Source organism: Canis lupus, chromosome 7, assembly GCF_011100685.1.
Source record: "Canis lupus familiaris isolate Mischka breed German Shepherd chromosome 7, alternate assembly UU_Cfam_GSD_1.0, whole genome shotgun sequence".
In the NCBI taxonomy this organism is placed as follows: domain Eukaryota; kingdom Metazoa; phylum Chordata; class Mammalia; order Carnivora; family Canidae; genus Canis; species Canis lupus.
This window is the reverse complement of record NC_049228.1, coordinates 26,463,208-26,482,303: the sequence shown is the minus strand read 5'-3', so window position 1 is coordinate 26,482,303 and position 19,096 is coordinate 26,463,208. Positions and strand designations below refer to the sequence as shown.

The following is a 19,096-nucleotide window of genomic DNA, read 5'->3' as shown; positions in this document are numbered from 1 at the left end:
GTTTTTCATATATGTCTTCATGAGAATGAGAACTACCACCGTGTTGCAGACTGTGGCCCTTCCGTCTAGAAACCTACAGCTCTTAAGGAAATGGTCTCTTTAGTAACAGAATTATGTGAAAATTTTCGGAATGTCCCTTCTATTTGTGAAGGTTTTAATAGGGTCTTAATTATGAAGACAAAGAAGGTTTAAAATCCCAAACTATTGCAGGTTGATAGAGAAGGGTTAAAGTAAGAAAGAGAAGAAAACATGTGGAACGTTTTTAATGACCTCACATTCCTTTACACTGAGCAGAACGACATGGTGCGGTCATGCCTGTTTATCTAGCCTGTAGAGTCTGAACTGGAATGAGGTTTTGTAGTATGAGAATTTTTTGTGAACCATACCAAGATGTATAGCTTATAAGGTGTTATAATTAAAAGCATAAATATTATTTCAGGTCTCGCATCCAAGTATAATTCGTTTATGCTGTGTTCTGTGAGGTGTATTCTAAATGCCATCACCTCAAAGGGATCTTACTTGGTCTCCCCTGTCGTGCAGAATCCCTGATTTACGTATGTGCACCACGGACATGCGGACTGCTCAGAAAGTCCCCAAAGTGTCTGGAAACTCCCTGACATCCCCCTACCTTTGTTCCAGTTGTGGCATCACAAAACTAGGCTAGCAGGAGAAGAGAAGAGTCTTTCTAAAATTTTGTTTCATTGCAAAATAAAATGTTTACCCTCCACTCTGAATTGAACTGTATATGTGTCTTGGCCCCCGCAATAGCTTTCTGTGTGTTCTTCTCCCTCTAAAAACCTCATGCCAACTTAATTTCGCCTGTGTGCTTTACAAAGAACAGCTTTTGCTTACCGAACACTATCAAAATGCTAGGCATCGCGCGAGGCAATTTGTAATTATTCTTTCACTTGATCCTCACCATGGCCCTAGAGACAGCTACTACCACTGTCCCCAGTTTACAGATCAGCATCCTGAGACTGAAAGAGGTAGTTATTTGCTCAAGAACAGCAGTGGGGAGCTGGGACTCAAATTCAGAGCTGAGTGTAGAGCGAGTGCTCCTAACCACTGTGTCATACTGCCTTTTTTTCTCTCATGCTAGTAATATTCCTATTAATTCAGAACATTGCCAAATCTTTGGGATAGTAGGCCAGTTTTAGTGTGTTACTTTCTGATGTGGGAGAGTTGATTCAAGGCAGATCTTTGATCAGAATGCTGAAACAAGCCCTCATTATTTTATTTCGTGGTTTGTTTGACAGTCACTTCTTAATTCAGATCTGCTTTAAATCTCTTCTTGGAAGGACCTTCTTTTAAATTGTGTTTAATAGATTCTAAGTGATACTCCAGTTAGATGTAAAGCTTCAAACTAGCTTAGCCCAACTGCTGTTCAATGCCAGGAAAATTGTCTGGTTTTGAGTTTTGAGTTGCATCATCTATCTGAGTTCATGCACACTCCCAGCAGCAGAAGATTCGTGCGAGTGCCCCTGACTCTGTGGGTACCTGCAAGTGTGTTTAAAAGTGACTGAATCTCCAAAAAGGGGGATGAAGTATTCCTTAACCCAGATCTAGTGTCTTTCCTCTAACTTTTAACTTACTTCCTGACTTCTGATTTTCTGTTCTCTGACTCACCCAAACCTCAGTGCTTGAAATGTTCTTGTTCCTTTCGCTCCTCCCCTTTCACATCAAAACAGCACCTCATCCACCTGGGTTTTCCTCCATAATGTAATTTATATGTGCCCATCTTTTCTATTCCACTGCAGTCTTGCTAAATTAAACCATTACTGTCTCATAAATGACATATAATGGTCTCCTAACAGATTTCTTTCTCTCAGCTGCCACCCTTGAAAATTCTTTTCCAATCACAGACAGATTACTTTTTCTAAAACTCTATTTTATTGTTTCACTGACTTGCTTAAAAGTCTTCCATGGCTTTCCATTGCCAAGTGGATAAAGTTCAAACAGTTTGCTTGGCGTTCAAGGCTTTCACATCTGGCTCCAGGTTACCTGGCCAAATTTACCTTCCACAGCTATCACACATAAACCTTCTACCCTCTAGACAGTTGCCCAAATACATCTCGTCTACTAGATTACTTCCACATTTGAATCCCTCTTGGTTTACAAAATGTGGACAGAGAATACTTTTCATTTCACCACAGTGAAGCTATGATTTTGCTGAATTTTCTGATCAGTATAACTATTTACATAGTTTGATACCTTTAAAAAATAATAAAGCTACGTGTTTTAGACTCTTGTCATCTCTTGGTTACATATTTTAACTACAACTCAGGAATTCTGAGCATCTGACAGCTGTGCTGCTGCCTGCCTAAATTTGTAACAATTAAATATACTGGCCTTTGGAATTTCTTAGAAAGATCCAGTGACTCTAAACAAGTATTAGTCTTATTTAACAGAGAAACTGAAAAATCCAAGTTGGTTTATTTTTCTAGGCTTAAGTTAATTAGCATACATGCTATACCACTCTAAAATAATGATGCTTAGACATAAATTGTCTTTGCTAAGCATTCAATCCAAGTGGGGTAAGGGGGTAACAGAAAGCACCAGACTGAGTCAAAATATTTGGGGTTCAAGTTAATGTTATGTGGCTTTGGGCAAGTTACTAAAGTCTCTGAATTTCAATGTCTTCTTCTGTAGAATTGAGGTCATAGTAAATTTTGTATGTATGTGGTGGGAATCAAAACATAACTTGCGGAGGTACTTGGGACATTCTGTCTTTCACTGATTCCTGCACTCACTTGTTTCACATTTACTAGTTCTGACATGATGACACATGTCACACTCAGTGGCATCTTGGCATTCTGTCATAGTTTAATTGATGGTGTTTTCTCTTAGTAGCATAAAATTATGGCGTATCTTAAAATTACTGGTATCTTCCATTTGATGAGATATGGTGGCTGGTGCTTGCTCCCTTGGTGCTGTGCAATGTATGCATCCTCTCCATTCTCATTCTTCTTCAAACTGCCCCTCCCCTATGACTCATACACACTGTTCATACTTAAGTCTGTTTTCATATATCTGTTAACTATGGGAACTATGTCAGTCCTCAATACTGTTAAGTAGTTCTACTGTAGACTTCTAGAAAGCCAAGAGTATATAACTTTTTGGTTTTGTAAGTCAACTTACAATAATCATACAAGGTTCTGTTTCTTTTTAATTTTTTATTTATTTATGATAGTCACAGAGAGAGAGAGAGAGAGAGAGAGAGAGGCAGAGACATAGGCAGAGGGAGAAGCAGGCTCCATGCACTGGGAGCCCGACGTGGGATTCGATCCCGGGTCTCCAGGATTGGGTCCTGGGCCAAAGGCAGGCACTAAACCACTGCGCCACCCAGGGATCCCTAAGGTTCTGTTTTTAATAGAACTTCACTTACTAGTGCTAATTCTACCGTTGGGTTGACATTGAAACCTGGGATCTTCATACTACTCCAGTGATTGTGGTAAAAACTAGTAAAAGACTGGGAATATGAAGGAATGGATAACTTGTGCTATGACATAGGTGTCTTTACATCATTGTTTTCTATTGAAAATACTGCTGCTTATCTTCTGGTACCTGCCCTCATTTCTATGCCAAGCAGCCACAGACAGCATTGTGGAAATGCTTTGCATTGCCAACAGGCCCTGTTCTGGTGATAGCAAGATTTAGTCCTCTTTCACCTAATCTAGGTTTTCCTTTAGTCCACAGCCATAAGACAGAGGGGATGACTGTTCCTGCCCTGGTACTGAGGATTGGGAGGACAATGGAGAAAATGAGAGTAAACAAATACGCATATATTGTACATCTTGCGTGTACATGATGCATCATGAACTTTTTCCCAGAGTGAAATGTTGCAGACTTGGTCCATGGGCTGTGAACCAGTTTATACCATTTGATCACTCATGTATTCCCATTTTTACTTTTCTGTGGTAACCTGACAGGTTAAAGATTTCATAAATTCAGAGCTCCTAGCACAGTTATATTCTTCAGAGGACCAAAATACTCTGATGGAGGAATCTGCTGAGCAGGCTCAGCGCCGGGATGAGATGCTTCGAATGTACCAAGCCCTTAAAGAAGCCCTTGTGATCATCGGCGACATCAACACTGCCACCACTTTCACCCCTGCACCGCCTCCGGTGGATGACTCCTGGATACAGCATTCCCGCAGGTAGGAAAATAGCGCCACGTCACCTGAGGCCTGCCAAGCTTGTCCGGGATCATTTTATGAGTGTGCTTCCCTAAACCAATATGAACCGAAAGATTAAAGAGAAAGAAAGATATTTAAGTTCAGGAGTGAGAGTAAAGGTCAGATTATCTCAGCTCCCTTCAAAAACAAACAATATATCCTTACAATGGAATGTTATACAGTCCTCAAAATGAGTAAGACAGTTCTGTACTGAAGTGAAGAGACAGCCAAGTTAATGTGAGGCTTTTTAAAAAAAAAAAAAGTAAGTTGTAGAATGTTATGTTCTAATATGTATAAAACAAGAGCTTATATAGAGAGAATATTGTGTTGTGTCATAGAATATAGTTGAAAAGGATACATAGTTTCCTTGTACTGGTTGCCTCCACAGAGAGAATCGTTGGGGGCGGGGGGGGGGGATGTCCTTTCCACCATTTACCCTTTTATACCTTAAAAAATATATATATTTAAGTAATCTCTACACCCAAGATGAGCTCACACCCACCACCCCAAGATCAACAGCCGCTGGCTCCTCCCTTTTACAAGTTGCACTGTTCCTAAAAGGGATCTGAGTTCCTCAATCAGAAAAAAAAAGACTTTTTACAAAGCAGCCAGGAAGCCTTAAAATATTTTTTTGAAGATGCCTCCAAACTGAAATGGATCTCGTCTGTCCCCAGGTCACCCCCTCCAAGCCCCACGACCCAGAGGCGGCCCACCCTGAGCGCTCCCCTCCCGCGGCCCGCCTCTGGCCGAGGGCCCGCGCCCGCCATCCCCTCACCCGGACCCCACTCGGGGGCACCCCCGGTGCCCTTCAGGCCCGGCCCGCTACCCCCTTTCCCCAGCAGCAGCAGCAGTGGCAGTGGCAGCAGCGACTGGTTCGGAGCGCCCCCACAAGTCCCCTCCAGGCCCACGAGGGCCCCACCCAGTGTCCCCAGGTAAGTGCACTGCCCCCTGCGCAGGCTAGGGGGATGCTCTTTGGTTCTCTTCTGCTAGCCTAACAGACAGACCTTATTCAGATAAGAAAATTGCAAAAATATTTTCATACACATTTGCAGTTTTCACCCAGGAGGGGTATCATGGGAAAACCGTGAAGCCTGTGACACCATTTAAACACCAATATGTGGTCCAGACCTCTCCTCTATCAACTGGCACAAACTAAGTGGGACTATAGGAAACTGGGTCCAAATGAATGACATTTGGGCAGCTGTTTGTATAATTTGAGAGAGAGCTTTGAAAGGAAAGAAAGAGCCATGGCTGGGTTATTGCAAGCTGTGTGCTCCATAGGTCATGAGAGTATCAAGAGCTAAGGCCTCGCCTTCTCTATTACCAATGGAATTCCAGAAAACCACTCACTTCAAGGAATATTATCCATTTGCCCCCTGAACTATAACCCTTAAACCCAATATTATTAACTTTAATGTAGTCTAAGTAAAAACTGGGCTGATCAGTTTGCAATATATTAAAAAGAAAAAAAACTGTGCAGAGAAATTTTAACATAGACATGATGATTGCTATGTGCAGTCACTAACCATATATGAGATGGAACATCATACATTTGAATTAATACATCTTGGCACGGGTAAGCAGATTTTCCAGGCTTACTTGTGAAACAAAATAGTGAATAAATGAAACTTGAAACATGTATATAGTTGAAGCTATATCCTCATCTTTGTACACTTATAGTCAAACATGTACAATGTGTATAATTAGAGATTTTAAAAATAGAAGGAATTAGAGGTTTTTTTCTCGAGATCAGAAACTTTAAAAGAAAACTAGCTCATACAGAAATTTAATTGTTTAAAACATTCAATTCAGACTATTATAATATTTGTATGCTTTATGAAGGAAAACCTTACTATGCGTGTACCATAAAAGAGAAGTGACTTCCTCCCACCCACGAAGCCTGAGTCACCTCACTCTCTGATTACGGGGCTTACATTTATTTTGATCTTCAGGCTGTTGGGTGTAATGAGGAGAAGGGCTATCTTAAACTAGTAAACAAAGGGTGGTGTAGCAGGAACAGCAGGGGATGTGGAATCGGAAGACCTGGTTTGCCACAGACCTTGCACAACTCATTAAACTCTGAGCTAGGGTTTCCTCATCTATGAAATAGGAACAATTTGAAAAAGGTTGTTGCCCAAATCATATGTAATGAGCCTGATAAACTGTAAAGCACTGTGGTTGTTAGGGTTATCATCACTTTGGTCCTAATCAAAAAGGATATGTGTACTCTCAAACCTGTATTTTTTTTTTCCTCTAAAAATAAGGTCCAGCTTATACTTCATTTGGAACGGAGCTAAATTTCTAGTAATAATAGTAAAAGTAATAGCGATATTTATTGTGCTCTCAATGTATGCTGGGCACTATTCTAGGTGCTTTGAAGGTATATTTTTGTCTACTGCTCACAACCACCCAAAAGGATAGGTTATTATACATTTTACAGATGAAGCCCAGAGGTTTAAGCAATTGGCCCAAGACTGCTCAACCAGACCCTAATGGAGCTGGGCTTTAATCCCAAGCAGTCTGACTCCAGAACCCAGTCTTCCAACCACAATACTAGGGTTTCTCAACCTTGGCACTGTTGCCATTTGGGGGATGGGGGGGTGCTTGTCCCGTGCATTTTAGTATGTTTAGCAGCATCCGGGCCTCTACCCACTGGATTTCCAGTCATACTGCCCCAGTTGTGACTACTAAAAACATCTTGACATTGCTAGTGTGTTTGGGGAGGTGGGGAGTGGGGTGTAAAATCCCCCTCCCCTTGAGGATCACCACACTACATTATTGCAAAGATTTTGCCCTCCATGTAAAAAATAAATAAATAAATAAATAAATAAATAAATAAATAAATAAATAAATAAATAAATGTCAGTGTTGAGCCTCACTGCAAGCAAGGTTAAATTATTGTTTTAGGAAATTTCAGACTGACTGGGAAAGTATCTGTTATTGTGCCAGGAAGGTGTGGAGACCACTGGGGGGCAGGGTGGGGTGTTGAGAGTGGGAAGGCAGGAGTCTGAAACAGGAGCCTCAAAATCAGCTGTTTTGTCTGTTTAGCTATAAGAAGGAACCAAAGCAACCTGGTGGTGCCTTTCCTCGGGAATGAACATGCATGTCTTTGTTTGCTCGCTTGGCTGCTTTACCTCTTTGTTTCAGATAAGCTGGCTTGCCAATCCCTTTCAGAGATACTGCTGAATGCTAAACTGATTTGTTAGGCGGGATGGAGTCACCCTTTCCAAGCTCACACACGGAAAGAAGGTAGCCAGTAGGAATCGGAAGCTCCAGCTCTAGCTAGAGAAGGGGAACCGCAGGTTTAATGCATCTGTGTTGGGGAATTTATAGGACAACGGTTATATTATTCAAAACTTCTAGAATATTCTCAACTTGGAGCCAGCCCTAACTTGCCCTGGCCTTGCAAAGAGTCTCAAATGTAAAACAGAAATGAGCCTTCAGAGTAAAAGAGGAAGGAAGGTTGGTTTTTGTGCTGAGCCTTCAAGTTTTAGCGCCAGCCAGTTCAGTGCAACAGGAGGGAAACCCCTCTTGGGGGGGGGGGGGGGGTCACCTGAGAGAGACCCAGAGAGACTCTGTCAGGATCCTTATGCCTATTAAAGTTTAGCTTTAGATGAAGAATTCTGACCACATAAAGTCTGTTTTTAATAAAAGCCAGAGCAGGAATCCTACCAAATGCAAGCCAGAAATGGGGTTTAAGATTTCAAAAAAAAAAAAAAAAAAAAAAGAAAGAAAGAAAGAAAGAAAGAAAGAAAGAAAAGAAAAAGAAAGAAAAAGAAAGAAAAAGGAAAGAAAGGAAGAAAAGAGAAAAAGAAAGACAAAGATGAAAAAAGAAAAAAGTTGAGGGGAAGCTCTTGTTGAAACTTCACCTTGTTCTGTTTATTTATATATTCTCTTTTCCCTCTTTCCCACTCTGATTTGCCTCCATTTTCTCTATTAAAACCTGAGAAAAAAAAAAAAAAGGTTGAAATGCCATTATCCATCATCTCCAGGAAAACAACCCATAGCTTTCCGAGAAGGAAGTTTGACTTTTTTTTTCCTAGCCTCTTTACTTTCTTAAGGGCCCTTTCCCCTCTTTTATCTGAAACCAGAAACTCCTAACGTGACAAGACAGTACAAGCCGTGTCCCGCCGGCTCCCTGTTGGGCTTTAATATTACAGAGGCAATAACGGAACTTTTAGAGGCAAAATATTCTACATCCGGCATGTGCCTGTACAGAGTTTTCTTCCGGATAATTTTCGACTTCATTAGCAAGTTATGATTTTGACGTTAGGAGCATATACACCTTTATTTTAACCCTACTCAGATGTAATGAAAGCACTTGCTACTGGACAGAGACCATGAGCGTTCGGGTGTGTTGGGGTTTTTTTGAATTATTTTTATTATATCTTTCCATTCCAATGTAAAGGAAGAGGAAGGAGAGGGGCGGGGGGAGTCGTTTTCGGCCCAGCTTTTCTCAGCCGCTCAAGCTGTTCTGGTTTCTGTGCCCCGAGCCTTCGCCTTCGGTGAGGGAGCTGGAAATGCTGCAAACGACATGCCTGTTTAATTAGTTCCACCTGAGCTCGGGGAGCATCTCTAGCCCAAAGAGACTCACCAGTGGGGATGCTTCTGTCATTAGTGAGTTGAGTGTACACAAATCTGATTTGTGGAACGTTGTCTATTGCCAGAATATCTGGCTTGCCCCCTCCCCTCTCGCCCCACTCAACTTCTCTGAAGGGGCGAAAACCCAGTTTGAAAATCCCAGCCAGTTGCGTTCCTGTTTAGCAAGATGATCTGAAACAGACATTACCACTTCTTTAGGGGCCCCGGTCTTCTTACTTGAAGATCCTAATCTTCATCAAATATTAACTTTAGGGCTGATGTAGCTATTTTCGGTTACGGCTTCTTAAAATTAGTTAATTGGGAATCACAGCCTTTGACATTAACAGAACAAATTAACTGAATCAGAGTGTGTTTTTCCTGGCAACAGCTGATTCTGGCATTATTTTACTCATTTGTCTTCTCCCCTTTCCCTGGACTAAGCTATTTTGCAACGGTCAAAAGGGGATAAGGGTGGGAGGAAGGGTCCCTATCCAAGGAAAAGCAAACTCCATTTACCTCATCACGCAATCCTCTATTTAAAAAAAAACAAAAAACTAAAAACTAAAAAACTGAAGTACTTTTTTTAACCACCCTTGTCACCAAGTCTGATGGTGTCTTTTAAAAATGGCAAAACTGAATCATAGGAAAGGATTTAGCTTTTACTCCAGCTCATCCACATGACAGAAACACAAGATGGAAACCAAGAAATGCTCCATTGACTCTCTGGTGAGCCCAATAGTGAAGCTGACATCTCGTGCTGCACGGACAGCCCTGGAGCATCATCAAGATTATCACAGGGTTTCCCACTTATGCCCATTCTGTGACTTACTCATTTTCCCTGACTTTACATGGCGCACTTTGAGAGTCTCATCACAGTCCCACGGTCTCAGTAATTTACTGCAAAGCCAACCATGGCAAAAGTTACAGAAATCTCTCTCCATAAAGAGATAATTGGTGCACTCTTGGTCTTGTCTTTAAGGAGGTAAAAACCATTTGGTTCTCTTTACAATTGAATCTTGTTTTACATGTTTGACCTTGATACACTGCTATGCTGTATCTCTTTTCCGTATTTTATATGTTGATCTAATGGACATTAACACAGAATCCCTTTAACTTAGGGATAAGTTCTCCTTGTTTTGTTTTTTTCAGCCAGTCCCCCAAATTTTGAGTAAGGACATACCCACGATTCTTATAAGTTTGTCTTTGCATCCCTCACATGAAGGTTTGGTGCCATGAAGGATGAAGCTGCTGAGTCTTGAAGTCATGGGTTCAGGGTACACGGACAATTAAGCGACTTTTGTGACTAGCCTGTGTCTGATTCTCCTGAAATCATGTCCTGGAAACATCCTGACTTACTCCCTCCTCAAGAGCCCTCTAAAAGTATGACTTCTTTTAGCAACTGAGTGTCATTTGGACAAGTGATGAATTCGTCTTGTGATTTCTGATTTCATGAGTTTTTTATTTTCCCCACTGTCCTTCCCCTTTAAAAAAACAAATAAATAAATTTATGATTAGGTATTCTGATTTTTCAGGAAACGGTTTTTATTTTTAGCGACTGGATTTAAAAGTCATGGAGAGATTTTTTTTTCTTTTTTTTTAGTATAAATGCCAAGAGTGGAAACAACTTTGAGGTGTTCTTTCTGATTCTTAGCATTATTTAAGGCAATTTTGTGAGACTGCTGTGTTATAAAATTTGTTACTGAAATCCCAAATGCAATTAATAATTTGTTGCAGGTTCAACATGAGTTGAAAATATGATGCTTCATATATTTTAATGAAAATAGAAATTTGGCCATAAACTGTTCACTAAAGAAAATATTCAATTTAATTTAAGCCCCTCAGTTAAATATCCCATCAAAATCACTCAAATTCCACAATCTGTAACATAATATTTCACTGAGGTGAATCGATGGTTAATGACAAGAGTTTTTCATTTTGCAGTCTTGGTTTCCATCTGGTTTAAGTGAAGGTAAAATTAGTCTGGTGGTTTCCTTCTTGGGTCTAGCAAACTTGAGTCTACTTTACACAAACATCTCCATCCTGCCACAGTGCGGAATGACTGGCAGTCTGTTCAGGTGAGACCCAGGAACAGAACTACAAGTGTTCTGAAGGTCAGAATTTGGGACTTTTGCAGATGTGTCAAGGTAGACTTCAGATTGCCTTTCTGCTTTCAATGTGTCCCTTATCTCACTTTTCCAAATATCTGAGGCTGAGGGGACGATAGAAGAAAAAGAAAATAAGAAAGGATCTACATACGACCAAGTCCAAGCAACCAGAAATGCAGACAGGCGGCAGGCGGCCGTAAATATAACAGTATGCTACTCCTAGCCCAGTGGTAACTGGCATTAAGTTAACCAAATACAACTGCTTCCACATCCCGTGACAAATAATAGCAAATAGTTCTGTCATTGTTCTCTCTGGGGTTCTAAATTGCTAAGCTTCAGCCATTGCAAGGAAAGCCTTTCTGAGTTTCAGGATACCCAGCCCTGCCCTGGGTCTCACCTGATTGATGAAGACAGCCAAGACGGGAGTCTGGCAAGAGAGCCACTGACCAGTGAAAAATGCACAGTAAATGCTTATTATTCTTCCTGTGGCCAGTCAGCAGCAAACTGTCACCAGTTGGAATCTGCTGAATGTTCCTATATACAAGTTGATGTCAGCTCAAAAGGAAAAGAAACAAAGAGAAAGGAAAGGAGAAGAGAAGTGAATCCCGCCCAGTGTAAGCAGACAGACACGGGCTAGTACTTCCCTTTCATCGTCGCCTTCTTTTGTCTCCTTTGCTGTAAGAAAAGAATGATTTTACAGAGAAAACCTTGACATGCAGACAGTGTTGGTTAGATGGCACATTTTTTAGTGACTTTGGAGATTCATAGCACAATGTGATGCGTGGCTCTTCCACCTCCAAATTTTATCCAAGCAGCATGCTCCGAGAAGCTGCTGGGCGCTTCTTCCTTCCCTGTGACTTACCAGCTACTGTGAAAGAAGCGAAATTCAGCTTACTGGAGTGGCTCTGGCCGATAAACAGCCAGGAAATTAAACATGAAATTGTAAATGTCACCTCTTTCACTCAGAACGGGCCCTAAATGCTTACCTCCAGCAATATGAGAAAGGAGAGGAGGATTTAGCTGAGGGTTTGATGGCTTTTGTCTGCTTGTCATAACTTTATTGCCGCTTAGACGTACAATTTTTAAATGCCCAACACTGAAATCCTTTAGCTTACTAGAGCCAACATATTGTAACCATTGTCGGGGGGGGGGGGGGGGAACCTCTGAATCTAAACACATATTTACACCCTTTAGTTGCCAAATGAAATCCATCTGGCTTACTTAATGCTGTTGCCAAAAGAATATTACACTTTTGGTCTGGCCAGTATTTTTAAGTGCAGGGGAAGGGGGGTTGGCATTGGAAGGACATTGAGTTTGAGAGATTCTGCAGGTGTATTGACACCATATTACCTGTATTTCGATGAAAGTTTAGATCACTTGGCAACTCTGATCAAAACTAGGAGAATTTCTACCTAGGGCAAAGTCTAAAGCCACAAGGTATTCGGCAGCCTCATGGTGTGGTGTCGTACTTTCTTTTCCTTTTGGCTGCTTTTCAGGCACCAGAGCCACATGATAGGCAAAACCACAAATAGCAAGTGCTCTAATTTCTGGAATTATTTTTTTAACAATTCCCATAAACACTAGGAAATGTCCATTCCTGCATTCCAGCCAAAACGATCAGCTCATATGAACTGAGAAAGGACACATTCCATCCAAGGATTTAAAAAAAAAAAATGGTTAATCAAAATGGCAGATGGCAAAATCCTCCTTCACTCATAGTCAGTGGCAATGCTGGGCCTTCTTGACTTCCATTGTTCAGACACAAGGAGAGTTCCATATCTCATAAAGTCAACATTTTCCCCTATTGAGATTAGTTAAAATGCTGAAAAATAGGCTAAGGTGTGAATACTGGGAACCCAGTAAATGTGCAAGTTGATACAAAGTTTAGCAATAAGTTACATTCCATCCCTGCTTTGTTTGTGGAAGGGCTGAGGAAGCAACAGAGAGGGAGAATGATGTGAAGGCCTGGAAAACCACAAACTAGATGCACCGCCACATGGGCATCCCCAGGCTTCTGTGGCAGTTTCGAGAACCGAGAGGAAGTGAGAGGTGTGAGAAGGTGGCCTCGGGTGGTTTTGAATATGATCTGGGAAATGATTTTATTTTACAATTCAAATATACCAGTCGCCTCCACCATGTAAATATTACCTATCTCTAGTTTCAGATTTGCATGAGGCAGCATTATCGACACTTCTCTTGGTCAGTATATATCACACTGATCTATAATGAGACCGCTTAGGAGGGTAGATGAGGAAGACTTTGTAGCCCAGAAAGTCTAAAATGAAATTATTTCACTGGGGAATGGATATTTATATACGATATATTCTGTATCATGTGTATTTTTTTAAGTTTATATTAGGATTGTTCTCAAAGCCAATTTTAAGAGTGAATGAATTTTTTCCTTCAAATAAATCTACCCTTAGCATCACATTCAAGGGACTTTGCCAGAAAGTCTATACACTGCTCCACCTTTAGACCACCATTTACGGAGGAAAAGCTATAAAACCTGGGGAAAACATCTACTTATTTTTAAATCAACTAGAACTTCTTTTTGCTTCGTGGTAGTGTTGGAAAATATTTTAATAACTAAAATAATAAAACTTCATGTGAGGCAAATTCTACCTTAATTATTGCCTCTTGGGGTGGAAAATTAAGGAAACATTAGTAAATGTGTTAACTAGAGAAACCACTGCAGTAATTTCCCTCCACATATCTGGATCCGAAGTCAAAATAAAATCCATGCTACACATATTATTTGAAAGAAAGCAAACTTGTCGTTTTAGCTCAACAAAAGTAGTATCAGAGCACTTGGGACTGAAATTGGTGGACCCCAGAAATCCCAGTGACTCATCAGACTTCGATTAACTTAAATGCCCTATCGTTCAGTTTAGGAATCTGTAGTGAGGGGTGTTGCTATGATTGCTTGATTTGTTTTAATATTTCAAACGCTCTGCATTTACCCCCCTTAGCATCCTATTACTTGAAAACTAAGTATATTGAAAACTCATTTTAAAGCACATCATCTTTGAATAAGCATGTTGAAATAGTGTTTTCCTCTGTGCTTGAAACTTTAGTGTATGACTGACCACATCTTTTAAATTTCCTTCTTTTATACTATACCTGACTCCTCCAACCCAGGACCTTTTCTCCACGTGTAGCTATTCAATATACATCATGCATTCACAACCCTCTAGGTGACCAAATGACCTATTCATGCCACTAGCCATTGCTACTTTGTTGTTCCAAAGTCCCCTGGCCTGTTGAGCAAGGAGAAAATATTCTTGAGGGTTACAAGGTATCTTGGTAATTTATAAATACTTTCATAATCTCCATAGACTGTTGAGCTTTCAGTTAAAATGTTATTATTTTTATCATTAAAGTTTGCTTTTCTCTTTTTTTTTCCTATGGATTTCAGGTTACTTATTAAATGTGCATTTTGAGATGTAAGAATATGTAGCTAGAATAACAAAGGTAGCTCTGACCACTGTCTCCAGAGAGCAATATATTTAATCGGGAGAGCAGGGTTTTAGAACAATTTCTCTTTACTGCATTCTCATTGCACTCTCACTTTGTACCCTAGTCCTGAGTCCCTTTGTCTCCGGAGGGCCCTCCATCCAACTACACGGAACAGTCATCGTTCAGTCACTTAGTCGGACACCTGCCTCCTGCCTGTGTTTGGCAGGCCAGCAGGATGAGGAAATAATCAGAAGAAAATGTTCTGGTTCTTTGACCTCATCCACATACAACATTATCCAAAACCATTTTCTGTGAGTGAGGACAGAGTGGCTCTGAGATCCCTTGGTCTAACATTCTGCAGGAATGTGGAGGAACAAAACTAACTTTTCTGATTCCTTCTAAGATAACGGAAATAGAAATGATGTCGGCCTCTGCCTGTCATTTCGGTGATGTTTACAGACAGACATATGCAGACATGTAAGCCTTTCACTGGTAAACATTTTGGCTTGACTTTCTCCTAGCCCAACTGTCTTCTTAAGCACAGCTCCCCATGGTCATCGCAGCAGTGTTTTCCTGAAAGCATATTTTGTGAACTATTTCTCCAGGATGATGGCAGTTTTCTTAAGGCAGATGCCTAAAAGACATATGGTTTTCATAGATTTTTCCGTCTAGACTAGCTTTATTTAGTGATTTTTGGTCTGAATTGGTCTAGTTAAAGTTTCTGTAGAAGCTTGTATAAAAATTTAAAATGTGGGCATACCATTAAGGTGTAAAACAAAAAGTTTGACTTCTTATTGGCAATAGATTAAAAGGGATTGGTTGCAAGTTTCCTTCAGGTTAAGTAATTCTGACCATCCTGTATGCCCACTCGTCCATTCCACTCCCACAACACTGTTCAAAATGGAAAGGCTTACCCCCAAATCCTATAACTGTTATATTCATATACTTCTCAATGTTTTCCTGAGTAAATTCTTTGTTTCCAGTTGATGTGTGTGTGCGTGTGTGTTAGAAAGCTATAATTCTTTCTGCAGACTCTTTACATGGCCCAGGGGACATATGATTCCTTGCCCTTTTAGCACCAATTTTTACAAAGAGAGCATTTCCCTCATTTTAGAAAAGCACCCATCAAGCCACTGAGTGAAGGAGAGGGAGCGTTTGGGAATTTTTGTAGTGCTGCCAACCGCTGAGAAAAAAATCCATTTTTAAATGCAGTGCTGGAGCCAGTGTCCCAGACTCGAGTAGAGACAGTATGACACTGTAGGAGGAAAAGAATGGCTTCTAGACCTGTCTCAAAGTCGGCCTTTTGCTCTCACTTTTGTAAGAGCTAACTGCCACGGCTCCAATCCCAGTTTAGCTGCATCAGAACAAGGAGGTTCATGGAAGGTGGCACTGGGGGTGGGGAATGGGGGGGTGTTGGTGCTTCGGCCTCGGCCAGGATCGTCACCTGCCTGCGCGCTGACCATTTAATTGGACTTTAGTCACATGTTTGTCCACCGACATGGCAGCTTGCAAGGCACAACTGCTTCTCTGTTTTCCTGTGTTTGCATTAAACTTTTTTGTTTTTAAACTTTGAGCTCTGAGACATGTTAGAGCTCCTCCTGCTGGATTTCTTTTTCTTTCTTTTTCTTTCTTTCTTTCTTTCTTTCTTTCTTTCTTTCTTTCTTTCTTTCTTTCTTTCTTTTCTTTCTTCTTTCTTCTTCTTCTTTCTTTTTTTTTTTTTATCACTGGGATTGTAATTAGTAAATGGTAACTCTTTGTCTCCATTTTTGCCACTTGGACTGAGAGACATAAGTGGCCAGAGGAATACCACGTGGTACATTTCAAACTGGCCTTTGAATTCCCCAGGTATCACAGTCAGGCAGAAATGAAACATTTGTGCAGCATAAATCTTCTCTTAAGTCTTCAAATTCTTCAGTCTCTATGTGTTGTTGTGTTGTTGTTGTGTTGTTGTTACTAAAATAAAAGACATTGGAAAGTGAAATTTGCCATCAAGATTTCTAGTTACATGTTTGCTCTGTCTGAGGTAAGACCCCAAGTCAGATACTCACACCTGCAAGGTTCCTGCTTTCTACCAGAGAGGGGTAAAGAGTCTTTTCTGTCTTTCTAAGCCAGAAATGAATGTTACAGCTCTGTGTAGACCTTCGAAGGGTCGTCTTTTCCCTCCCCATCCTTGCCCCCTTGTCTTCTTCCCACTGACTCGAGATGACAGAGGAATGTGCATCTCAGAAGTGGACGTTGCCTCTCCCAGTAGCTGGTTCTTAGCACCTCCTTCCCAACCTCTCCTCCTTCCCCCAAATGGCGGGGTTGGCCAACCCCTGTCCCTGGTGCCTGAGCTGGGAATGAGGGGAAGGGCAGACAGAAGAGGACAGAAGAAGATGAAGAGGGTTAGAAATAGTTGTGCCCCCGCAACATCAATGGGACTAGGTTTCTACATCATGTAAGTTCTTGGAGATCTCTTTGGGGATTTCTCGAAAGAGAGAGGGAGAGAGAGAAGGGAGGGAGGAAGGGAGGAAAGAGAAAAAGGGAGAGAAATGGGGGGGTGGGGAATCATCGGAAGGGACACTGCCTAGCTTCATTCACTAGCCACGTGCAGGTAAAGCTCTTTTCAAACCACATCCTTTCTCTCTGTACGATTTTCTCACCATTGCATTCCTCTTACCTTCTGCTTTTTGCATCTCTTTCCTCTTTCCCTCCATCCAGTTTATCTGTTATCAGTGATATAGTACAGAGGCTAAAACATTTTTTAAAATCTCGAAAGCCGGGCTTTTGAGGAATCATATTTTAATATAACCCTAAACCCTGGAAGTTATCTGTTTTATGAATTAGGACTCAGTGCAAAACAAATAATTTTGTCACTTCTGATAAAGAACAAGACAACACTTGGTTTCTCAAACTGACAGCACTTTTTCTAGTTTTTTTTTTTTTTTCCCTCACACATACTATTTCCTATTTCTGACTGCCAGTCCCCTCAACTTCCCTTGTTTTCCGGAGGTCCTTCTGACCCCCTTCCAGTCCCAGGCTAAGACTCCAGGGGCCCCGGAAGCTCCTAGGCACAGTCCTGTCATTACCAACTATCGCACTGTCATCACAGTTTCTTGTCTCTCTCCCAATCTCGGAGAGATTCCCAGGCAGGGATCACGTCTCTGGACATCTGACTGTTAATACAGCATGTAGCACGTAAACAGGGCTTATTGAGAGAATGAAGAATACAAAATGAGTTGACATGCAGTGCTAATTCGGAATTTCTTTTGGAATTAGCCCAATGTTTAGTATATTTTAAGGACCAGTTTAAACATAAACACTCTATCTCGTTCTGTTCTATTGAGAACCTTGCCTGGCCAAATGCTACTGTAAAACTCTTTTTTTTACAAATCACCAACCGAGCAGACTTAATGTGGGCAAATCGTCCTTAGGCTGCCTTTTTGCTGCAACCACAGAAGTGGAGAGATCGGTACCATCCCTGTGAATGAAATCCAAGTCAGATATTTAATATCATGTAAAGCAAATGTGGCAAGGGAGGTTATGTTACCATTTATCTCAGAGACTAATTTATACAGGATATTAGATGTTTGTATCATTGAATAACAATTGTGGACTGTTTTCCCCCTTATGTTCTTACTTCAAATTCTGTCAACTGATTCATACTTTCCCAGTGACACATGTTATAAAGGCATGGGTTCATTTTCACAGGGGAAAGAAATGCTGGCTCTAACATGTAGCACGAATCATATTAGAGAATTCTTTAGACCCTTTAAGTAGACTCCAAGTCCTATGTTCTTTCCAACATCTACTGTAAATGATTCTTGGACAGTATCAGCTCATTTTCTTACTAAGCTGAGAAGGCCAAAAATATGCTGGATAGCAGCCTATGGTATTTTCAATAATAAATTACAAAATACTGTCTTCCATGTGGACCATATCCTGACCATTGTGGCATTTTTTTAAAACAGCCTCATAGCTTGTAGATATGTAAAATCTGTCTTGTTAATAAATGCTTAAAATAAGTGAAGCACAAACACAACTGTGTTTAAAATACTGCATCTTGTTATCTGATAGAGCAGACATTTGCAAGAGGAAGTCCTGGATCCTAGTCAGTTGCCATTCCATATCACCTAGCACCGTGCTCCTGATTTGTCACTGGGTATCTGCATTCCTGTACACTGAACTACCGGTGGGGACGCTGCCCTCTGCAGGTGCTGTGGAAGACTAGGATAAGGAATAATCTGGGTTCTTAGGAAGTTTATAATGTCATTCAGGTGATAAACTGTGTGTACACTCTATATACATGCTTTAACCTTTGAGAAATGATCCAAGGATTAACTAATTCAAGAGGTTCGTGGACAAACAAGGCATTACTGTTCCCGAGAGGGAGATACTCTGGGCATCCCCCAACCAAGCTTCCCGATGCCACCAGCGCCATTTTATTTATTAACTCTTTTAAAAAGATTTTATTTATTTTTTCATGAGAGACACAGAGAGAGAGGCAGAGACATAGGCAGAGGTCGAACAGGCTCCCTCTGGGGAACCTGACACGGGACTCAGTCCCAGGACCCCAGGATCACAGGCCTGAGCCAAAGGCAGATGCTCAACCGCTGAGCCACCCAGGCGTCCCTACCAGAGCCATTTTTGCCTGGGTCTGCTTTAAAGACAAGTCCAACAGAGCCCAGTACAGGAGATGCTCTTTATGGTTTTAGAAAACTCAGAAGCAGTTTTTGTTTTAGTTCTATTTTTTCTGTTTTCTAAGAAATTCACCAGATGTAGTCTTACTTCTTGTGGTTCA

At 41.0% G+C, this 19,096-nt stretch overlaps 1 protein-coding gene and 1 long non-coding RNA gene across 11 annotated transcripts in view; one reads left to right on the top strand and one right to left on the bottom strand.

Annotated features, from left to right (window-relative positions):
- Positions 1-19,096, top strand: part of DNM3 (dynamin 3) — a 547,820-nt gene that overhangs the window by 512,810 nt on the left and 15,914 nt on the right. For 5 of the 7 annotated variants that reach the window (XM_038542511.1, XM_038542508.1, XM_038542513.1 and 2 more), the window contains 2 exons: positions 3,930-4,156; positions 4,849-5,106. In XM_038542511.1, coding sequence (XP_038398439.1) covers positions 3,930-4,156; positions 4,849-5,106 — 485 coding nt within the window. Of the gene's footprint in view, positions 1-3,929; positions 4,157-4,848; positions 5,107-9,904; positions 10,270-19,096 lie in introns of those variants that run through there. The other 2 variants (XM_038542512.1, XM_038542514.1) reach the window with 2 other exon arrangements.
- Positions 8,466-19,096, bottom strand: part of LOC119872526 — a 36,833-nt gene continuing 26,202 nt past the window's right edge. For 3 of the 4 annotated variants that reach the window (XR_005362077.1, XR_005362078.1, XR_005362080.1), the window contains 3 exons: positions 17,697-17,776; positions 11,258-16,269; positions 8,467-8,697 (listed from right to left, as the gene is read on the bottom strand). This is a non-coding gene — a long non-coding RNA (uncharacterized LOC119872526). Of the gene's footprint in view, positions 8,698-11,257; positions 16,270-17,696; positions 17,777-19,096 lie in introns of all 4 variants that reach the window. The other variant, XR_005362079.1, reaches the window with a different exon arrangement.